Source organism: Myodes glareolus, chromosome 26 (assembly GCF_982192425.1).
Source record: "Myodes glareolus chromosome 26, mMyoGla1.1, whole genome shotgun sequence".
Classification (NCBI taxonomy): domain Eukaryota; kingdom Metazoa; phylum Chordata; class Mammalia; order Rodentia; family Cricetidae; genus Myodes; species Myodes glareolus.
The window spans coordinates 12,349,345-12,370,705 of NC_142051.1; the positions used below are offsets into that span (position 1 = coordinate 12,349,345).

Below are 21,361 nucleotides of genomic sequence, written 5' to 3' on the forward strand. Positions count from 1 at the left end.
GAGAGCAGTAGGTGCTCTTCACTGTATAATGCCTAAATATGGGGGTTGGGGGGGTAGGTATTGGTCCTTTGAGAACTCCAGTTGAATAGCAAGCTCACATAACTGATGAGTTAGGATCACTGAGGGAAAAGGACACAAATCACCACATCTAGGTCTTAAAATTTTAACATTTAATCTGGACATTTGGACACAAACCTTCAAGCACCCCTAATACAGGCAAGAATAGCTTGGTAGCTCACCCCTGTAGTCCAGCCAGCCCTTAGGTATGGACAGGGCAATCTGTTCCTTGGTTACATAAAATCAGCCTAGACTAAGAATCGCGTCTACATAGCACAAGCCTTGCTTCAGAGCAATGCTGTGTCTTGTCGAAGCAGTAGGGAACTAAATGCCTTTAGTCTGAACACTCAAGGTAAGACAAGAGGCAGGCAAATCTTGTCTACAGAGCAAGTTCCAGGACACCCAGGTCTACACAGAGAAACCCTGTTCTGAAAAAAGCAGTAGAGGGAACAATAGCCAAGATAGAGACTTGGGAAACTGTTGATGTACTTTGTCCTTGTCCTTATCAGTAATTCTATTCTTGGTAAACTATCCAGACCTTATTTTGTTGCACTCTGGCATATGGAACAGATAACTAACGTGGGTAAAAATTCCAAGGACTGGTCTCGCAGCTAATAAACATTTCAGACAACCCAAAAATGAGTAGTCTATGTTCTACCAGGAATGGTGGTGTATTCTTTTAGTCCTGGCACTCAGGAAGCAGATCAGGAATTTGAGGCCAGCCTGGTCTGTAGGGCCAGTTCTGGAACAGCCTGAACTACACAGACCTTTGTCTCAAAAATGGGGGTGGGGAGGGAATGAGTGTCAAACATTTAATTTTTGTGCTGGACATTTGATTCTATGTACTCATACACAACAGGAAAGTGCTCTACCAAGGAGCTACACTTCAGGCACTGTTAAACATTTGGGTTTTTTTTAATTTATTTTTTAAAAATTTCCACTTCCTTCCCACCTCCATTTTCCCTTCCCTTCCCCACCTCCCCCTCCTTTTCCAGTCTTAAGAGCAGTCAGGGTTCCCTGCCCCGTGGGAAGTCCAAGGTCCTACCCCCTCCATCCAGGTCTATGAAGGTGAGCATCCAAACAAACCAGGCTCCCACAAAGTCAGTCCATGCAGTAGAATCAAAACCCAGTGCCATTGTCCCTGGCTTCTCAGCCTTCATTGACAGCCACATTCAGAGGGTCCGGTTTGATCACATGCTCATCACTCCCAGTCCAGCTGGCCTTGGTGAGTGAAGTAACCCAGACCCAAAAAGATGAATATGGTATGTACTCAATCACAAGTGGATTCTAGTCATAATTAAAGGACATTGAGCCTATAATCCGTGATCCTAGAGAAGCTAAATAAGGTGAACCCAAAGAAAATCATATAGTTATCCTCCTGGATATTGGAAGTAGACAAGATTGCCAGGCAAAAGTTGGGGCCACGGGGGTGGGGTGGGTGTAAAGGGAGATGGGTAGAGAGAAGGGAGAAGGAGAGAGCTTGGGAATGGGATGGGTGAGATGGAGGAAGGGTGGATTTGGGAGCAGGGAAGTAAATATCTTAAGGGAGCCATTTTAGGGTTTGCAAGAGACTTGACTCTAGATGGGTTCCCAGGTCCAAGGAGATGTCCCCAGCTTGTTCCTTGGGCAGCAGAGGAGAGGGTGCCTGAACTGGCCTTGCCCCATAGCCACACTGATGAATATCTTGCATATCACCATAGAACTTTCATCTGGCGATGGATGGAGATAGAGACAGAGACCCACATTGGAGCACTGGACTGAGTTCCCAAGGTCCAAATGAGGAGCAAAAGGAGGGAGAACATGAGCAAGGAAGTCAGGACCACGAGGGGTGCGTCCACCCACTGAAGACGGTGGGACTGACATTTGGTTATTTCTAAACAAGGAAGTGAAGCAGGATTTAGGCAAGGGTATAATCTGCAAGACTTTATGAGTGTATATCTATATGCAATGCCTATGGAGTTCAGATGAGAATGTCAAGTCTCCAGAATGAGTTACAAGTGGTCGAGCTCGTATGTAGGTGCTGGAAGCCAAACCCTGACCCTTTGAAAGCGCTAAACCTCTGAACTATCTCTAGTTGGAGGGAACTAAGTCATCCTGTGCACCACTCTAAGCAATTCTCAACCTATGGGTCTTTCTTAGGTTGCATAAAATGAAGAGTTATGAAGTTTGCTGCTGTTAGGAATCATCTGCAGATGTGTTTCAGACCCAAAGGGTTCACAGCACACAGGTTGAGAACTGCTGACTTACAGTATGTTTCTGTAGTACTGGAATAGCAAAAACGAACATAGCAAAGTCATAGTCTGACAGGGATATTGCATGAGTTTTGTAATTTGGGGTTGTCTTTCTGATTTTATGCATGTGTTTTGTCTGCATGTATGTTTGTGTACTCTGTGTGTCTGATGCCCTTGGAAGCCAGAAGAGGGCATCAGGTACCCTGGGACTGGAGTTAGATTTTGTGAGCCACCGTGTAAGTGCTGGGAATTGAATTTGGGATCCTTTGGAAGTGCAGCCAGTGCTCTAAACTGCTAAGCCATCTCTCCCATGCCCATGTGTCTGTTGTTTGATTGGTTCCTGTTAGGTAGCTTAAGCTGGTGTCTTTCAGCAATCCTTCTGAGATTACAGGTATTGCCCCAGCGTGCTCTGCTCTTCATGGTGTTGGGGGTAGATTCTGTAGTTCTTGTGTCCTTGGCAGGCAAGCACCTGCTACTTGAATTATAGCCTTCTGCTCTTTGCTTTGCAGTCCTAGGAGAAAACTGGGTTGGAAATGGCAGTGGAAATAGGCTAAATAGATGAAATACAAAGGTTAGCTGTAATGAAAGAGGATAAGGATCTCTGAGGCTAGACTACTGGATGGACTGGTATAGTTCCTAGCCTTAGTTAACAGTAGCCCAACACTAATAACTTGTTCACCTCAGTGCATCTTGTAGGCAGTCTGTCTTTCATGATAAAAAGGGAGTGTATGGTACAGTGATGGATTTAGAGAAAAAACACTTTCACATAATAAATTTATTGTGGGCTAGGCATCTGGCACTGAGCATTTCATTCATGGGTTTATCATCAACCCTAAAAAAAGTAATTGTTCTATTAGTGCCTAATATGTAAGTTAAGCTTACCTTAAGCATTTACATACAAGGAAAATATACATGTGGGTTGGTGTCATCCACAGTTGCAGACTTCCACTAGGGATCTTGGAATGTGTTTCTTGTGATTAATGAAAACTAGGGCTGGAGAGATGGCTCAGCAATTAAGAGCATCGCCTGGCTCTTCCAAAGGTCCTGAGTTCAATTCCCAGCAACCACATGGTGGCTCACAACCATCTGTAATGAGGTCGGGTGCCCTCTTCTGGCCTTCAGGCATACACGCAGGAAGAACATTGTATGCATAATAAATAAATTAATTAATTAAAAAAAAGAAAACTATATTTCAGTTTCAAGAATTACAAGAGTTCAGAAGAATTTGGGAGATTACCAGTGTGTATATCAATACTGTGAGGTAAATTAGTGAGCAATACATTTTCATCATAAAATTGGTGACGCTTTTAGTTATGAACTTCAGGGTGTAGTCACTTGTGAGTACAGATGTGCTCATATTTCACATAAAGTATCACTTGCATTATCTGGGTATCAAGAAATAGAGCCAGGGGTGGTGGTACGACTTTCATCCTAACCCACAGGAAGCAAAGGTAGGTGGATCTCTTGAGTTTGAGGCCAGTCTGGTCTACAGAGTTCTAGGACAGCCAGAGATACACAAAGAAACCCTGTCTCAAAAAGTCTTTGTTTCCAGGTTTTGCTTATATGTTTGTACGTGCAGTACATACATGCCTGGTTTCAAAGGAGGCAAGAGAGGCTTCCAGATCCCTTGGTACTGAAGTTCTAGATAGGTGTGAGCCTCTCTGTGGGCACTGGAAACTCTTGTCCTCTGCAAGAGTTGCCAGTGCTTTTTAACCACTCAGAAATTCAGCTTTTAAAAGTTAATTTGAGATGGCTCAGCAGTTAAGAGACCTTGGGTGCTCTTTCAGAGGATTGGGGTTCAATTCCCAGCATTATAACTCCAGTCCCAGGGCATCTGATACCCTCTTCTGACCTCGGAGAGGACAAACATGCAAGCAAAACACCCATACACATATTTTAGAAAATACTAATAGTATCTAATATGTATGGGTTATACAACAGACATTGTTCTTGTTTGGGTTTTTTCTTTTCTCTCTTTTTTTTTTCTTTTCCCCGAACAGGGTTTCTCCGTCAAGCTCAGGCTGTCCTGGAATTCTTTCTGTCGATCAGGCTGGCCACAAACACAGAGATCCACCTGCCTTTGCATTCTGAGTGCTGGGATTAAAGGTGTTCACACCACTACTGCCTGGCTAGATTTTGTTTTGAATTGTTTTTCATATGTTATTCTATTTAATGCTATGAACAGCTAGTAAAATTATCCCATTATTGAACCTTTTGTACATAAAAAATGATATATAGAGAAATTACTTATCTGGTGATGTCTAGTAAGTGACAAGATCAACGTTTTACCCCAGTCTGGCTCCTGCTTTTCTTAAGTGAAGATGGTGGGGAGACTGGACCTAGTGTGGACTTCTGAAACGTCAGAGCCCATACCCAGTGACACACCGTCGCCAATAAGGTCATATCTCCTAATCCTTCTCAAGCACTTCCATTCCCTGGTGACTAAGCATTCAAATATATGAGCCTATGGGGGCCATTCTCATTCAAACTACTACAGAGATCCTGCCTCAAAGTGGGAGAGGTGGCGGCCTTTAGTGGTAGCTCAGCAGTTCTTCCAGGGTTCTAGTCCATGTCCAATGGCTCACAACCATCAGTAACTCCAGTTCTATGAGATCTAATAGTATCTTTTAGCCTCCCAAACACTCAAAATACCCAACCACATTAAAAAACGAAAAGGATTGCTGGGAGCAAAGCAACAGCACAGACTCAGCACTTGGTCTGCAGGTGGCCTATGCCTGCTATTATAGCACTTGTGATGGAGGACAGAGGCAGGAGGATCTTGAGTATAAGCGGGTGGGTGGAGAGAAAGAGCACACTTGTAGAGTGCTTGCCTAATATGTGTGAAGTCCCAGTACCACTAACACACCAAAAAAGTATGTCCTGTGCTCAGACACAGCGCATGGAGTTTAGCATTCTCCACCCCCCCCCCCCCCCCCCCAGCTACATACAGCCTTTGTCCACTGTCAAACAGTAGGAATCATCATTCTGAAGAAAAACGAGAAGTAATGGAAGTCTACAGCTGTGTGTTCTCAGGAAGATCAAAGGTCTTCCCTGTTAGATAACCCCCCCTTATCCCCATTGTTGCTGAATAAAATTGCTATTTCAGGAATGGCTGTCATTGACTCCGCGACTTATTCTGGAGGAACACACACTTCTGGCTAGCTTCCACTTTCATTCAAAAGTTCTTTTGAGACCTGGTTCGGGCTCTGAACTCATCTTTTCTCTACAGAAGCTTTTCACCTTAGCTCCAACTAAACAACAACAACAAAAAAACAAAAAACAAAAACAAAACCCATGGTTTCAGGCAAACATGACCTTGGCATATTCTTTCTTTCTACTTTATCTTAGGGATTTCTAATATATATTGCAGCCAAAGTCTATTACTTCTGGTCTTTCGTTTTGTGTTTGAGACAAGGTCTCAAGTTGACCACCTTAGGACTGAACTCTTGATCCTCCTGCCTATACCTGTCAAATTCTGGAATTATAGGGTTCGGCCACCACGTCTGGTTAGGGCAATTTCTTCATTGACTAGGTGACCTAAATTTATCCTTCGAGTGTTACAAATAACCTTGTCTCCTCGATGCAGAGCGTGCGTCTGTGGAAGGATGGTTTGCTTTAGCTTCTTTCATTGCATGCACGGCTTTAAATGATAAAGAACCTCCAGGTTTCTGACTTGCTCAGCCGCTTGGAAACTTCCACCCTCACTACTGTGGGGGGGAAACCCATGGTTTCACGCCACAGAAGGCTCCTGACTTTGAGGACGCAACCATTTGGCTGACACCTAACTCAAGGCCCAAGGACAGTCAAAGACAGCCTAGTCCACACGTTCAACCGGAACCCCGCCCCTTTACCTAAACGTAGTTCCACCAAGTACCGTTTCCAATTGACATTCCTATGGCCCAATTAGGTTTCGAGACTCAGAGCGCTGCTCCGCCAATTAAAAAAAGACGTTTAAGATTGGCATCAGTTTAGACCAATGACTGGGGAGCTTTGAGCCTTTTTCCCTATAGGAGCGGCCCTGAGAAAGATGAGCAGCAAACTCACCCAATAGCTGCGCCGACCGCAGAGGCGGCCTCGCCCCAACCGCAGGACCAGCGGCAGGGACCGCTGCGGCGTTCAGTCTCCACCCGGACTCCGCCATGTTGAGTCTTGTGGGGCGTGTGGCCTCGGCCTCGGCCTCCGGGGCCTTACGGGGACTCAGCCCTTCGGCGTCGCTACCCCAGGCGCAGCTTCTCCTGCGAGCCGCGCCTGCCGCGGTCCATCCGGGTAAGCGCCTTCCTCGAGTAGCGGGGTCCGTTTCTTCTCGTGACCTTGAGCCTGGGCCTGTTGAATCCGTGTTCATTAGGGATTCCTGGGGCAGCGGACCACTGTCCAGCGGCGGGGGGGGGGGCAAGGACAGTCGCTTGTGGGAACGTTAGTGGAAGCAACAGTGCCCCATTTTGCGATGGAAAAGGCTGGCAGCTGCCTTGACCTTGTGCGGAGGGGATACCAGACTCGAGAATAATGGCGGTTTTGTGCACGAGGTAGGGCAAGCAACGCGGGCGGGCCCTCGGTTGCAGGGTGGCCTTCTCTGCACGCCTTTCGAGCTAGCTGGAGACCGAGTCTGGGCGGACGAGCCTTTCCTTGGGGATTAATCCGTTGACCTTTAGCTGACCTGACCCACACCGCTGTCCAATATCCTTTTTGTCTGTTAGCCAGAGACTATGCGGCGCAGACGTCTCCGTCGCCGAAGGCTGGCGCTGCCACAGGGCGAATCGTGGCGGTCATCGGCGCCGTGGTGGACGTCCAGTTCGATGAGGGATTACCACCCATCCTAAATGCCCTGGAAGTGCAGGGCAGGGAGACCAGATTGGTTTTAGAGGTGGCCCAGCACTTGGGTAAGTAGGATTTTTTTTTTTTTTAAAGGAGTGGTAAGAGCTTCTTAAGTGTCAGAAAATCCATGCGTTCTCCCTTCCGTGATGATTTTATCAAAATGACTTTCGTTCTTCTGAGTTTGCTGAAGCCACATTGAGTTGCTGAGGGGGAGTTTCGTGTGCTTTTAGTCACATTTCTTTTCGTATTGTGGGCTTTGGGGCATGTAACCTCTAGTGCGTTTATCTGACAGGGGAGAGCACGGTCAGAACCATTGCTATGGATGGTACTGAAGGCTTGGTTAGAGGCCAGAAAGTACTGGATTCAGGCGCACCAATCAAAATTCCCGTTGGTCCTGAGACCTTGGGCCGAATCATGAATGTCATTGGAGAACCTATTGATGAGCGAGGTCCAATCAAAACCAAACAGTAAGTTCCTCTCGTTGCATTTATCAACCAGGAACTTTTTCTCGCAGGTTTACACGTTAGGGTGATAATTTGTAATACAGCAGAGTTTGGATTGTTGAAAACTTGGTACTTAGAAGCCTCCATTGATTATTTAAAGCTTGACTTACATTAAGGTTCAGGAAAGGGGGTTATTTATTCCTGAGACAAAGTCTTTATTGCAGAAAGTTAGGTGTCACATGACAGCTTACCTGGGCAAGATTAAACTGTTGGCGGGGATTTGAGTGTATTCTCAGCACAATGAAGTTACTGAACCTCTATTTAAACCTTCCAGATTTGCTCCCATTCATGCTGAAGCTCCTGAGTTCATAGAGATGAGTGTTGAACAGGAAATCCTGGTGACTGGCATAAAGGTTGTGGATCTGCTGGCCCCATATGCCAAGGGGGGCAAGATCGGTACGTTGGTGGTTGATACATGTTTTCCAAACATAGTAAGGAAAATGCCAACTTCTGAGTGTGTTGCTATCCTTCATTGATGATTAGCCTCTGACTTTCGTTCTTCTGAGTTTGCTGAAGCCAGATGCCATTCCTGAGAAGGGAAAAGATGGACAGAAGTGAACATTTTTTGAAGGTTGCTCAATTTGGGAATGCAGAGATCTGAAATACTTCTTCTTGACCTAGGACTCTTCGGTGGGGCTGGTGTTGGAAAGACAGTACTGATCATGGAGTTAATCAACAATGTCGCTAAAGCCCATGGTGGTTACTCTGTGTTTGCTGGTGTTGGTGAGAGGACCCGTGAGGGCAACGATTTATACCATGAAATGATTGAATCTGGTGTTATCAACCTAAAAGATGCCACCTCCAAGGTGAGCACTGAACTCATTGATGTCCACATAGTACCTATTCAGAGAACTAGTGCCAGCTGAAACCGTGTTTATATTTGATGTTAAGTGTCCTATGACCTGCAGACAAAATCCTTTTTTCCACCATGGTTTTCCAGTATACCGATGTACATTTTTCTCAGGTGTGCGGAATTAAGACTTTAGATTAGATAATCTGGTTGTTGGAAAGCTAATTTGCAGGGGTTGGATGGAATTCAATTCACTTGTCTCAGACAACCCTGTTGTATATATTTTATTTCCAGTTTAGAAATGATCTTTAGTGTTTGGAATCTCATGTCTAATGGGGAGAACAAATTTGCAAAGAGAAACGGTGTAATCTGAGTGGGAGACCCCAGGGTGGTTTCTTTCTCTGCTCCAGAACCTGCTAACTTTTCTGATTTGTGTACTTACCACAGGTGGCGTTGGTATATGGTCAGATGAATGAACCACCTGGTGCTCGTGCCCGTGTAGCTCTGACCGGTCTTACCGTTGCTGAATACTTCAGAGACCAAGAAGGTCAAGATGTCTTGCTGTTTATCGACAACATCTTCCGCTTCACCCAGGCTGGCTCAGAGGTAAAAGGGAAGCCTAGAGAGGACCAGTTGGGCATATTAGAATAGAGATGTAGACACATAAATCTTGTTCTTCACTTGTATCTTTTAGGTGTCTGCCTTATTGGGCAGAATCCCTTCTGCTGTAGGCTACCAGCCCACTCTAGCCACTGACATGGGTACGATGCAGGAAAGAATCACCACCACCAAGAAGGGGTCTATCACCTCTGTGCAGGTAAGGAGAATAAAGTGGACAAAGGTTTTAGTTGGTGGAAAGGAATCCAGGAAGATAGGCCTGGAGAGACAGGTCATTAAGAACACTTGTAGCTCGCCAAAGGCTTGGCTTTAGTTTAGTTCCCAGTAGGCAGTCAGATGGCACACAGCCATCGGTAACTCCAGCCCCAGTGGATCTGCTGCCCTCTTCTGGCCTTTGTCATAGGCAGCCTGCACATACGGTGAACATATATATATAGACTCAGTCATACATATATGCATACACATTTAAAAAAATCTTTGTGTCTGGGTGGAGTGGCACACACCTTTAATTCCAGCACTCAGAAGGCAGAAACAGGTTGAGCTCTGAGTTCAAGATCAGCCTGGTCTGCGTAGAGTTCCAGGAAAAGGGGGGTTTGTTTATTTACTTATTTTGAGAGGGGCTGTTTGAGACAGGGTTTCATCATTATTATATAGCCTTGTAACTTGATATGTAGACCAGGCTGGTGTTGAACTCCGAGATCCACCTGCCTCTGCCTCCCAAGTATTGGGATGATGTGGATGCATACTCCAAAGGGGCTTTTGAATAGGGAGAGTTAACCAGTCAGAATGATGTGTAAAGTTCTGTGTTTGCATGCTAGACTGCGAAGGGTTAATTCAAACAAGGGCTTACTAGCTGGGCTGGTAGTATAATCCCTGATCATAGCCTATGGGGAGAGGCAGGAAGTTCGGAAACTCAAGGCTGTTTCAGCTACATAGTGAGTTCCTGGCTAACTTGACTACATGACACTTAAGATTTATCTCACAAAACCTAAAAAATGAAACATTCATCTACTTAAAGGTACCTGGGGCTGAAGCAATGGCTCAGCAGGAAAAAATGCTTTCTGCTCTTGCAAAAGATCTGGATTCTTTTTCCAATATCTATTGGTGGCTCACAGCCACCTGTAACTCTAGTTCTAGGGGATCTGACACCCTCTTTGACCTTTATATACAGTGCATATAAACTCATGCGGGCACACAATAATAATAAAATACAACTTTTGTTTTTGAGATTAGATCTGCCTGTGTAGTTCTAGCTGGCCTGGTGCTTACTATCTGTGCAGCTTAGTTTCCCAGCTCAACAGTCCTGCTTCCGCTTTCTAAGTGTTGGGATTGCAAAGGGAGTCATCATCACATCTGGCTTTCATTGTTTGTGTGTTATGGGGGCAGGAATTCTGGGGCTTGACTTCAAGGTTTTGAATGCTGAGGATATCTTACCTCTTACATTCATGTTTTTAAATTATTTATGATGTGCATTGGTGTACATTTGTGTCTGTGTAAGGGTGTCAGATCCCCTGGAACTGGACTTACAGCCAGTTGTGAGCTGCCATGTGGGTGCTGGGAATTGAACCCAAGTCCCCTGGAAGAGCAACATCTGAGCCGTTTTTCCAGCCCCTTGTTGTGCACTTTTATATTCATGTTCACTTAACTGTTATAATACTGTAAAGTGTTTTTTGAGGAGGGTTGGATTCAAGACAGGGTCTCTAGCCGTGGTTGTCCTTGATATCTCTCTCTCTCTCTCTCTCCCTCCATCCCTCCCTCCCTCCCTCTCTCTCCCTCCCTCTCTCTCCCTCTCTGTAGACCAGGCTGGTCTCAACTCAGAGATCTGACTGCCTCTGCTTCTCCAGTGCTGGGATTAAAGGCGTGCCACACCAGTAGCCCACCTTGTTTTTTGTTTAAGAGCAAAACTTCCCCAAAAGTTAGTACCATTGCAGTGGAGTTAAAGTGTAGCATAATACATGGACCCAAACAAGGTAGTGCATAGCTGTAATCCAGCACCAAGGATGCTAAGACAAAAGATGTTGATTCTTTTGAAACAGGTTGGAAAAGCAGATGGCCTAAGTAGGAGTTTGTTTGATTATGCTGATCTCCATGAATTTTTGACTTAGGCTATCTATGTGCCTGCTGATGACTTGACTGATCCTGCCCCTGCAACTACCTTTGCCCATTTGGATGCCACTACTGTGTTGTCTCGGGCTATTGCTGAGCTGGGCATCTATCCAGCTGTGGATCCTCTGGACTCCACCTCTCGAATTATGGATCCAAATATTGTTGGCAGTGAGCATTATGATGTTGCGCGAGGGGTGCAGAAGATCCTGCAGGTGAGTGCCTCACGTCAGGAGGACTGGATTTTCTCCAGTCATTTGTGGGATTTGTTCTGGAGCAAGAAATGTTGAGAATGGGTTTTTACTGCTGGTGAGGTTCCTGATTTCAGGGTATTTCGCCTTTAGAATCCAGTTTTTCTAATGTACTTAATCAGGACTAGGAAGAACCAGACACAAATCTCAGCCAGGGCTCACTTGGAACTTTTCTAATAGTTGGAAATTAAAGGAATTGACTCTGTCCTTTTCATCTTGTTTTCTTTTAGGACTACAAATCTCTCCAGGACATCATTGCTATTTTGGGTATGGATGAACTTTCTGAGGAAGATAAGCTGACTGTATCCCGGGCAAGAAAAATACAGCGCTTCTTGTCTCAGCCATTCCAGGTTGCTGAGGTCTTCACAGGACATATGGGAAAGCTGGTGCCCTTGAAGGAGACCATTAAAGGATTCCAGCAGATTTTGGCAGGTGAGATTTTTCTACCAAGCGAACCATAAAAATGTTTGAAAAATTGAAGCCCAGAGTGAATATTCTTTGTGGTATATTGTATCCCTTTCACTAAAAAGAGCATTACCCTGCTTTGGTAACAGCACAGAAATTTTTTTTGTCTTTTTGAAACAGCATTTCTCTGTACCTTTGGGGCCTGTCCTGAAACTCACTCTGTAGACCAGACTAGCCTCAAACTCACGAGATCTGCCTGCCTTTGCCTCCCGAGTGCTGGGATTAAAGGCAGGCGCTACCACCACCCAAATAACATAGAAAATATTAAACTGCCCCATGACACTGAGCCAGAGAGTAAGACTTTGAACTCAGGTGCTCCAAGTTTATTTATGTGTATGTTTTTCGGTGCTTATATGCCTTAATATATGTATGGTTGTGCATGTGAGCTCCCCTGAACAGCCAGTGGAGGCCAGAGGGTTACAGGTCAGGGCTTCTCTGTGTGACCCTGGCTGTGCTGGAACTGGCTCTATAGACTAGGCTAGCCATGAATCCATAAATCTTCTGCCTCTTCCAAGTGCTGGGATTAAAAGGTGTACAGCACAACGCTTGGCTTAATTATGTGGGCTATTTTTTTGTTTGTTTGTTTTTTGTTTTTTTTCTAGACAGGATTTCTCTGTGAAACAGTCATAGCTTTCCTGGAATTCACTCTGTAGACCAGGCTGGCCTCAAACTCACGGAGATCCAACTGCCTCTGTCTCCCAAGTGCTGGGATTAAAGTCATACGTCCCCACTGCCCAGCCTTAATTATGTCTCTTTGTCCTATGTCTTGTCTTAAATTCTACTTGGAAGGGGGCAGGTGTAGCGGTGCACACCTTTAGTCTCAGCATTACTCCCCAAATTTTTTTCCCGTGAGACAGGATTTCTCTGTGTAACAGTTCTAACTGTTGTGGAACTCGCTATTGTACACCAGGCTGACCTCGAACTCATGAGATTTGCTTGCCTCAGCCTCCCGAGTGCTGGGATTAAAGGCATGTGCCACCACCACCTGGCTTGGCTTCTGTGGGTTCCAGGCCAGCCAGGGTTAAGTAATGAAAACTTGTCCTACAAAACAAAAAGTAAATTTCACTTTGAAGTTTAGCACAGTTTCCTTGGATGAAGAATTCATCCATCTGGCCCATGGCCTCCTTTGCTGAGGTTGTATTTACTGTGGAACATTGATGTAACTCCACTTCTTACTAATTGTATTTTCCCCGTGTAGGTGACTATGACCATCTCCCAGAACAAGCTTTCTATATGGTGGGACCCATTGAAGAGGCTGTGGCAAAGGCTGATAAGCTGGCAGAAGAGCATGCATCTTGAGGGGTCCTTTTTCTGCAAACTCACTCTGTACTGTATTCTCCGTGCTGAAAGCTCAGTTTCTGTGTAGGCCACATGAGAGCCTGGTTGAAGATGCCATGTCCCATCTGAAGAGTATTTAAAGTTTTCAATAAAGTGTACACCCCTCATTTGTCTGTCTGTTTTGCTTCTGAAACGGCTTACAGTGCAGTTGACCATGAGAGGTCGAATTTAGTATAGTCAGGTTATATGTTTGTAATAATTATCAAAAATGAAAATCCATTCATTAATGAAATTCTCTGGTCTTGTGGTTAGGGAGGCCTAATAGCCTCAGCTTTGGTTCTTATGGTATTTGTTCAGACAAATCTTGCTTCCAAGTATTTCATATGACTTTTCTTTGTTGTTTATTTTAGTTTTACGAGACAGGATTTCTATGTGTATCTTTGGCCATGCTGGCCTTGAGCTCTGAGATCCGCTTGCCTCTGCCTCCTGAGTGCTCAGACTTTTTTGTTTTTTTGAATCTCACTGGGTAGTCTTGGTTTTGCCTCAGTGATCCTATCTCAGCCTTCCAAGTGCCAAGATTACATATACGCTCCACAATATCCATGCCCCACTCCGTAGCAGAATAAAAGTTTTTGGTTAAAGGGCAAGATGATTTTGTTTGTCTGAGACAGGGTCTGGTTATCCTGGATCTCCCTTTATAGCTCCCATTCAGAACCTGCTCCTGCTTCCTAAATGGGATTAAATGCACACACTGGTCTGGTGCAAGCAAGATTTTTGGTTTTTTTGTTTTGTTTTTTGAGACAGGGTCTCTAACTTTGGAGCTTTCCTGGAACTTGCTCCATTCACCAGACTGGCTTTGAACTCCCAGAGATCTGCCTGTCTGTGCTGTGATTAAAGGTGCACACCACCACCTCCCAGAGCAAGATGGTTTCTAATGTCCAGGAATCTCGAAGGAAGAGAGCATCAGTTCCTCTGGAACTAAAGCTATAAACAATTTGAGTCCCACATGGGTGCTAGGTGTTGAACAGCAGTTCTCCAGAGCAGCCAGTGCTCTTAACCACTAAACCCATCTCTCCAGCCTGCAGGATGATTGTTGGTTTGTTTCAAGACGGAGTAAATATTTTAGGAAATATTAAACAGTTGGTCTTCTGGGCCTTCTTCAGGCCTTCATTCTTGAGAAAGTTCCTAAAATGCAGCATCAATATATTTCAACGAGCCTAGACTTGCATGTTTTGTGTTTGAGGTTCTGCCGGCTAAGATCCCTTATGAGAATTCAGGAAGATTTAATGTTACAAGGAAAGACCAATTTTTAGTGTTACTATTGGGGCTTTTGTGCACCTTAGTGCAATATACTAGGATATATTTTGTGCCCTACAGCATGTCTGCCCAGCTAGTGTCCTCTTGTGGCAGCACATACGACTACAAGAACTGTAATCTCACCATTTTGAAATCTATCAAAGGCTATTTGCTAGGAGGTATTTCTGTCATCTAATGACTATTCACAAATGGGCTGGAGCTTTTGTCCTGAGAAAGAGCCTGCATCTATAAGCTCCACCTAGAAAGGTTGTCCACATAGGATGGAAGTTGGGCAGTGACTGCTCAACTCCAATACTCCAATTCTCAGCGCTCTCCACACCCCCCCCCCACCGTGGCCTAAAGGGTTGAGGAGGGGCTCTGGGAGAGGCTCCTTGGGGTGGAGTAGAAGCCTCGAACTTCCTCCTATCTGTCTATGACGTCCTTGACTCCAATCCCGCCCGTGTCAAGATCTGGACAGAAGGTGGCGCCCCTGAGTTGTTTGTGCTTGGTAGTTTGCACTCGGAGAAGCTTAGATTGGGGAAACGCTGTTATGGGGGTGGGGACACCTCCTCCAGCCTGAATAGAGTGGATAAGAAGCTGGCGGAGACCTAAGAGTACAGGTCACCCTTTCTGCTTTGTCACCGAAATGCAGACTTGGAAACGGATCTTCTGAAGGTCATTTGCATCTCGGTGTTCACGTCCTCCAGTATTTATAGAGAACCTTCTGAACCTTTACCTCTCCTTAGCTGCAACTGTTCCCTTCTCCGTTTGCTATCCTCCAAGATCACAGTCCTGGAGTGTTAACAAGAGTTCTAACCTCCATTTTTCTCCTGGTCGGCCCTGTCCTCGCCTCCTCCCTCTCTCCACCCAGTGAAAGCCCCGCCCTTCTCTCCTCCCTCCCACCCCAGTCTGTCATACAGGGACATCACCCTACAGCAGTTCATACTGTGTGGTTCGCAGGAAGCATATATTGGCTTTTTTTTTTTTTTCGAGTTCCCAGCTCACAGTTGGGGAGACCCTAACGCGAGCCTTCAATTGAAGCGAGACCCAAGGACAGTGAGAAGCTGGGTCCTAATCTGGAGTCCTGCCAGCCTGACATGGGTAAGTATGATAGCCGCCCCTGGGAAAGGCCTGAAGGGATGCCTTGCTCCTTCCCCGGCTGACTCAGCAGGGGTGGGGCCTAACCTTTGCTCTTTTGGGGGGTGAAGGAGAGGAAAGGGACTGTGGGGGGACACAGGGCTCAGCTGATGAGCTTCTGGACATGAGACCCTAGCATTGGCAAACAGCTTTAAGGAAGAGCCTGGGGCTGTATCTTGTTAGGGCTTCCTTCCTTCCTCATGAAGCGCCCCCACTGTCCTCTGTCTCCCTACTCCCCCCCTCCCCCCCACATTAAGCTGCTGAGATTCAGGTAGTATTTTACCGTATTCATTACTAAGTACGGTCTTGGTCCTGCTAGAGAAGCTTCCGCTACCCCTAGTTTCTCTCAAGCCTTTAAACTCCATTCTTTCCTCCTCCCCCATTCTAACCCACCACCAGGTCGGGGCTGCACTGAGCAGCTGCTTCCTGTTGCCCCAGAGGTTGCTGCAAGGGTGGTGGTGGTGGTGGTGGTGGTGGTGGCGGGGGCCAAACTGAGCTATGAATAAAGCCGATTCTCACAGTCCTGCACAGCCTCACTCCGCCGTTGTGGACGGCCTCTACAATACCCAGAGGGTTGACAGACAGGACAGGGAGGGTTTTTGCCTTTGTGGCTTCCTGATTCCAGAGTCTCCACAGCTGTAGTACGGATCGGGCCCGGAAGAAGCATGTTTGCCTAGCAGGGTGCTGTGCGTGACTCTGACATGCTCGGCCTTGAGTTCCCTCTGCTACTCCCCTAGGCCTCCTTGAATCTTTGTGGCTCCCACAGACTTCCCAGCGTCCTTTGTGAAATAAGTCTTTGCTGGCGCCCCGAGAGTGCCCGCAGAGAGAGATCTTCAAGTACTCCAGTTCTGACCCACCGCCATCACCAACTACGTCGTCAAAGTTTGCCTTCTCCTGCATCTGGGATCCTTTCTGGTTCTGGCCCCTAGGAGACGCCACCCGCTTTCCCCTCCCCCAGCGGATCCTTCGCGACAGCCGTCCCTGAGCGCTCGTCCTCACCCGGGTAGCTCCTGCCCCTTTAAGCGCCACCTCCCCCCCTCCACCGCCGCCGGTCTCGGGCTGGGGGAGGAGGCGCCGCCGCCCGGCTCCGCCACCTGCGCCGCTGCCGCCGTCCGGCCGGGCCCTGCTTCAGGTGAGGCCCGGCATCCACCTCCAGGCCCGGAGTCCCGGGCAGGGCGTCCCCGCAGTCGCCTCCTCCCGTGGGATCCAGGGTCTGACCTTCCTTGCGCCGGCTGCCCTTCTTCTCCCCCGCACTGTCTCCTCGCCCATTCCTCCCCTGTCCTCTGTGACCGGGATGCTTCTCACGCCTCTCCGCCATCCTCTCCCGGGAACCCCTGTTCCGGCCCAGGAGCTTCCCCTCCCCCGCGCCTTCCTCGCCAGGAAGATCTCCCGCGGTCTAGGCTTCGCCTCCCCTTCTCTGGAACTAGCGCTTTCCCACGCCATCCTAACCCCAATGGGAGGGGGAATAACCGCCACCCCAACAACTCCTCGTCGTAAGGGCGGGAGAGACAACGCACACTACAGGCTCCGTCCGCCTTGCTTCGCTCAACCTTCAAGTTCAATTAAGTCCCACCTAAAGCTTTTGCCCGGGAGTTTGGGGTCGGACGTGAGCACCGCCCCCTGATGCAGGTGGGAAGGGCCCTCCGCCCGGCTTGGGTTTGGCCCCTCCCCTACTCCGGCACTGGGGGCAGCGGCGCTGCGGGAACCTTGTGATACCCGGCCTTATCGGCTGTTGCGGCAGAATTGACTGGGGCTGAGTCTCTAAGGGATTTGGGGTGCTGGGTAAGGCAGAGGAAACCCGATCTTCTCTATTTCACATTACTCCAGGAAAAAAAAAAAAAGCTATCGCTGTCTTACATTTCCACCGTGGAACTGTCCATTGGGAAATACGGAAATAGGGCTAAATTTGAGGGGCTCAGCCGTTAGAGAAGGGGAGGGGTTGTATTCCTTTATATTCCTTTCGGTATATTATGAGAGACTAGCCTTCCCAAAATAACTTTGCGATTGTCCTGCCTGAACCTGAATGGCGAAGGGGACCAATGGGAGAGCCGTCGCTTCGGTCAGCGAGTGGGCGGTCTTTATAATTACCCTAGCTTCTATAGGGAATACCCCTTCCGCCAAGTCCAGCTGAGCCCCTAGCTCCTTCTCTAGAGCCTCTGCCTCTAGAGTGATAGGCCCGGGCGTCAGGATTTCTTCTACTTCTGAGTCACGACCCAGGGTGCAGGGAGGGCTGTGTGTGTGTGTGGGGGGGTGAGCCTGTGGTGCTTGGGATTCGACGCTAGGAGTGTCTGGAAGGGGAAGAGAACTAGGCTGTTATACCATTAAGGCTCTCCTAGCCCCAACCATCTGCCTCCAGCGTGGCTGGCATGGTGGCAGCTGACCCAGAGTTAGAGAGGTTCAGCAGGAACAAGGAGAGTGTGACAGAGGAGGAGCAGGTGTTCACCCCCCCCTTTCAGTTCTCATCCTTTGAGGAGGCTCAGCCTATCCCCCTCTCTTCTCACAAGTTGCTGATGAAATGACGGTTGGCTCCTTTTGTTAGTATCCAAGGCGAGGCTTGGTGGACAACCAGCCCCATTTTATGGAATTGAGAAATGTCTGGGGACATATGGGGTCAGTCTGCCCTCTGTTGTCCAAATTTGGCGAGGGGGGGGTCACAGGGGCTGCACGCTGGCGTCGGGCACAAAGTAAACACTTAGCCTTGGGGCATATTCCCAGCCCACCCATATCCTTCAGAGAGCAGGGGAGATCCCAGATTAGATGGGATAAAGGAGGATTTTATTCGGGGTTGAAGGTGATCACTGTTAGCCCTTCTGTCCCCTGCCTTTCTCTTCTGATCGCAGGTGGTCTTCTGGCACACACCTTTCTTTCCCGGCTCAGGGCTGGGTTAGGGCCTAGAGGTTGCCCAGGAGACAAGGCCTGGGGCTCGGAAGGGGTGGGGACAGTGGGGCACAGGAGTAACCGGCTCTTCCGGAGCCAGCCGTGGGTGTGTGTGGGTGTGTGGTGGTGAAGCGAAGGGGCGTGGCCACGGACGTCTGACTGGCGCAGGCTCCTCCCCTGCCGGCCCCGTCTCGGACTGGTTAGCCCGGTGGTGAGGTAGGAAGAATCCGCGCTGGAAAAGGAAGAGGAGGAAAAAAAGGATACCAGCTTTTTCCTGTGCACCTGCCTTCTCCCCCTCCTGCCCACAGGTGCCAGTTCCAACGTAACCTTTTTTTATTTTATTTTTAATTTTGGGGCTAGCATTCCTTAGCGTAAGTTCACTTCTCCTTTCTCCAGAAGGACAGACTCCCGACTTTGAGCATAGCCTCTAGTAGGGCTTGAAGTTAGTGGACTGTCGGAGGCGTGAAGTTTATCCCCCAGGTGACCTAGAAATCTCCTTTTGGTTTTTCCAGACAAAGTTTCACCGTGTAGTCCTGGCTAGCCTGGAACTCGATGTGTAGACCAAGCCGGCCTTGAGCTCATGGCGATCCTCCCATCTCTGCCTCACCAGTGTAGAAATTACAGGCGTGGGCCACCATGGCCGACTTTATGAACCCATTTGGACGGGAAAGAGGAAGGATTTTGTTTCTGCCTGTCTCCTCCTTGCCTCCGTAATGTACTCACCTCAGCTGGGGAGAGGAAGCCCTAACCTCTGCTGGCACACATTATTGGCAACTTTTCTAAGATCTGAATTCTTTCTGAACTGAACTCCGGAATGGTGGGTGGGATATGTTTCCCATGTTCAGAATCCCTCTGAAGTGGGGAAATCCAGTTTAGACTGCTGGATTTGGCGCTACCATCTTCTGTCCACACCCAGCTTCCCAATCGCTTAGCATCCCCTCCCCAAGAGGAAAGGGTATTTGTTGACTGCTCCCAACTGCCCAGGATTCCATTATCCTTTTTCTGTGCGTTCTTTTCCTAGGTATTCAGCCTTCGCTTTGCATAGTTTAGGCAGTTGTTTGTATTCTAGAATGGCATTTCATTGACCTGAATGGGAATTATGAAGCCAGAAAAGGCTTGACTTGTAAGGAAAGGGGATGAAGGTTCTTTTCTAGTTGTAGTATAGCTAATGTATGACCTTGAACAAGTCAGTGCATTTCTGTGGCTCTTGATTTTTTTCATCTGGCAAATGATAAGTTTGACTTAAAAAAAAATCAATAAGCATTGTTGGTGGTGGTGCACACCTTGAATCCCAGCACTCGGGAAGGCAGAGACGGGCGGATCTCTGAGTTCAAGGCCAGCCTGGTCTACAGGCTGGGTTCCAGGACGGCCAGGGCTGTACAGAGAAACCCTGTCATGAAAAAAAAAAATCAATAAACTGACATCATATGACACTATTTCTCATCGTGGTTCCCGGAAATACACTTTTAGGTGAAAGCCAAACTCCACTTCCTTGCTAGATTTTACTTTCAGCAGCTTTGTTAGAAGAAGTATGGGAAGAGTAAACACTGAGACATTTTATTTGTTGGTTGGTTTACTGTTCATTTTCTACCTCTGGCCACATTTGGCTAGACTCAGAGCCGAGTCTCCTTTCCCCACATGCAGGAATCTCTCCGATGTCCAAGGCCCTGCAGATGTCACCAGGAAAGTGGTGATCCAGGCAGGACAAGGTTGTCCCTACAGAACATAGGTGAGTGGACTTCTGCTTCCCTTCATCCCCTTCACCTGGTGTCAATCTCTCCCTAACTATCAATTTCCACTTTTTCACTACCCTGCTGAGGAAATAAAGGTATCCCCTAACAGTTAGAAAAGCCTCATCTGCCTTTGGTCCTAGAAACGTGCTCTAGTCGGTTAGGCTAACCCTGGGATGGGGCTTGCCTTTTAGTCTAACCTGGGCATAGCAAGAGATGCTGGTGAAGCAGGGACCTGAGGTGTGGGCCTCAGAGCGGCGCTAGGACCCAGGTCTGTGTCTGAAACGGAGAGAGCCGGGCACTAGGACCCCGTGGCTGCGGCCTCGGTGGGCGGTCCGTCGGCCGTCGCTTCCCCGCCCCCTCCGGCTCCGACTCACTCCTCCCCCGCCGGCCATGTTGGCTCCGCTCGGGCCCCGCGGTTGAACCGCGACCCCCTGCCCCCTCCCGGACCCCGTACCCCGTTCCCCTCTCCCCGCGGGCGTCTCCTCCTCTCCTGGCGCCCGGAGCGTGGCCATGTGAACCGCCTGTCGCCCGGGGAGAAGCGAGCCCCAAGCCCGGCTGGACGCGGTCGCCTCAGGTTGGTAGGGTGTGTGGCCCCGGGGCCTGAGGGCCGGGAGCGCTGCGCTCCTCGGGGCGTCCCTCAGGCAGCTGGAGCTCGGGAGCGGACCCGGCCTCCCTCCCCGCAGGGGCGCCGCCCGACGCTGGGTCTGCCTGCCCAGGGGGCTGGCGAGGCTGTGGGGGGGGGACCCCGGCCGGGGGCGGGGGTGGCGGCGGAGCTGCTGGCTGGCGGGGCCCGGGAGGGGCTCCACCTCCCGGGGCGGCGGCGGGGGTTGCCCGCGTGCAGGGCTGGATCCGGGGGTTCCCTGGGTGCCTAAAACTGGAGGTTCGTGTGGAGCGGGGGTTTTGGCGGTGGTGAGTACTCTGCGGAAGGGGTTTCCAGGGGTCGCAGGGTGACTCCCCGGGAGCGCTCTGGTTTCTCCTGTGACCGTGGGGAGAGGGACTGGCTGGGGCGAGTGCCGGCTTGCAAGGCTTGGGGCCCTTGAGCCCCGGGAGAGTCCTGCTCTGGAGACGGGAGTTGAGAGAACTCACACTAGGCATCTGCGCTTGAGTCGGGCGGAGAACTGCGGGGAAGAATAAAGAGGCATTCCTTTCCAAGGAAATCCTCTGTGAAGGGGATCCCCGTTTCCGTAGCGGAAACGATGCTCTCTCATCG

General features: G+C 48.6%; 2 protein-coding genes and 2 non-coding genes across 10 annotated transcripts in view; all 4 read left to right on the forward strand.

The window, feature by feature from the left end:
• The first annotated feature begins 6,397 nt into the window (after nt 1–6,397).
• Atp5f1b (ATP synthase F1 subunit beta) lies at nt 6,398–13,275 on the forward strand. Its single transcript, XM_048418275.3, has 10 exons — nt 6,398–6,554; nt 6,983–7,165; nt 7,393–7,567; nt 7,878–7,999; nt 8,225–8,409; nt 8,841–8,999; nt 9,088–9,210; nt 11,117–11,329; nt 11,596–11,797; nt 13,029–13,275. Exons 1-10 carry the CDS (start codon nt 6,428–6,430, stop codon nt 13,127–13,129), a joined length of 1,590 nt encoding a protein of 529 aa, XP_048274232.1. The 5' UTR covers nt 6,398–6,427; the 3' UTR covers nt 13,130–13,275.
• Nucleotides 7,238–7,312, forward strand: LOC125390136 (small nucleolar RNA SNORD59). Its single transcript, XR_007228668.1, has one exon. It is a non-coding gene; the product is annotated as a small nucleolar RNA SNORD59 (small nucleolar RNA).
• LOC125390135 (small nucleolar RNA SNORD59) lies at nt 8,070–8,141 on the forward strand. Its single transcript, XR_007228667.1, has one exon. It is a non-coding gene; the product is annotated as a small nucleolar RNA SNORD59 (small nucleolar RNA).
• Nucleotides 13,276–15,321: 2,046 nt separating the features above from the next.
• The window catches only part of Baz2a (bromodomain adjacent to zinc finger domain 2A), a 40,728-nt gene continuing 34,688 nt past the window's right edge, over nt 15,322–21,361 (forward strand). For 3 of the 7 annotated variants that reach the window (XM_087902020.1, XM_087902021.1, XM_087902026.1), the window contains exon 1: nt 15,322–15,505. In XM_087902020.1, the coding sequence (XP_087758146.1) occupies nt 15,502–15,505 (4 nt within the window). In that variant the 5' untranslated portion in view covers nt 15,322–15,501. Of the gene's footprint in view, nt 15,506–16,470; nt 16,674–18,595; nt 18,727–20,062; nt 20,148–20,538; nt 20,726–21,361 lie in introns of those variants that run through there. The other 4 variants (XM_087902024.1, XM_087902022.1, XM_087902023.1 and 1 more) reach the window with 4 other exon arrangements.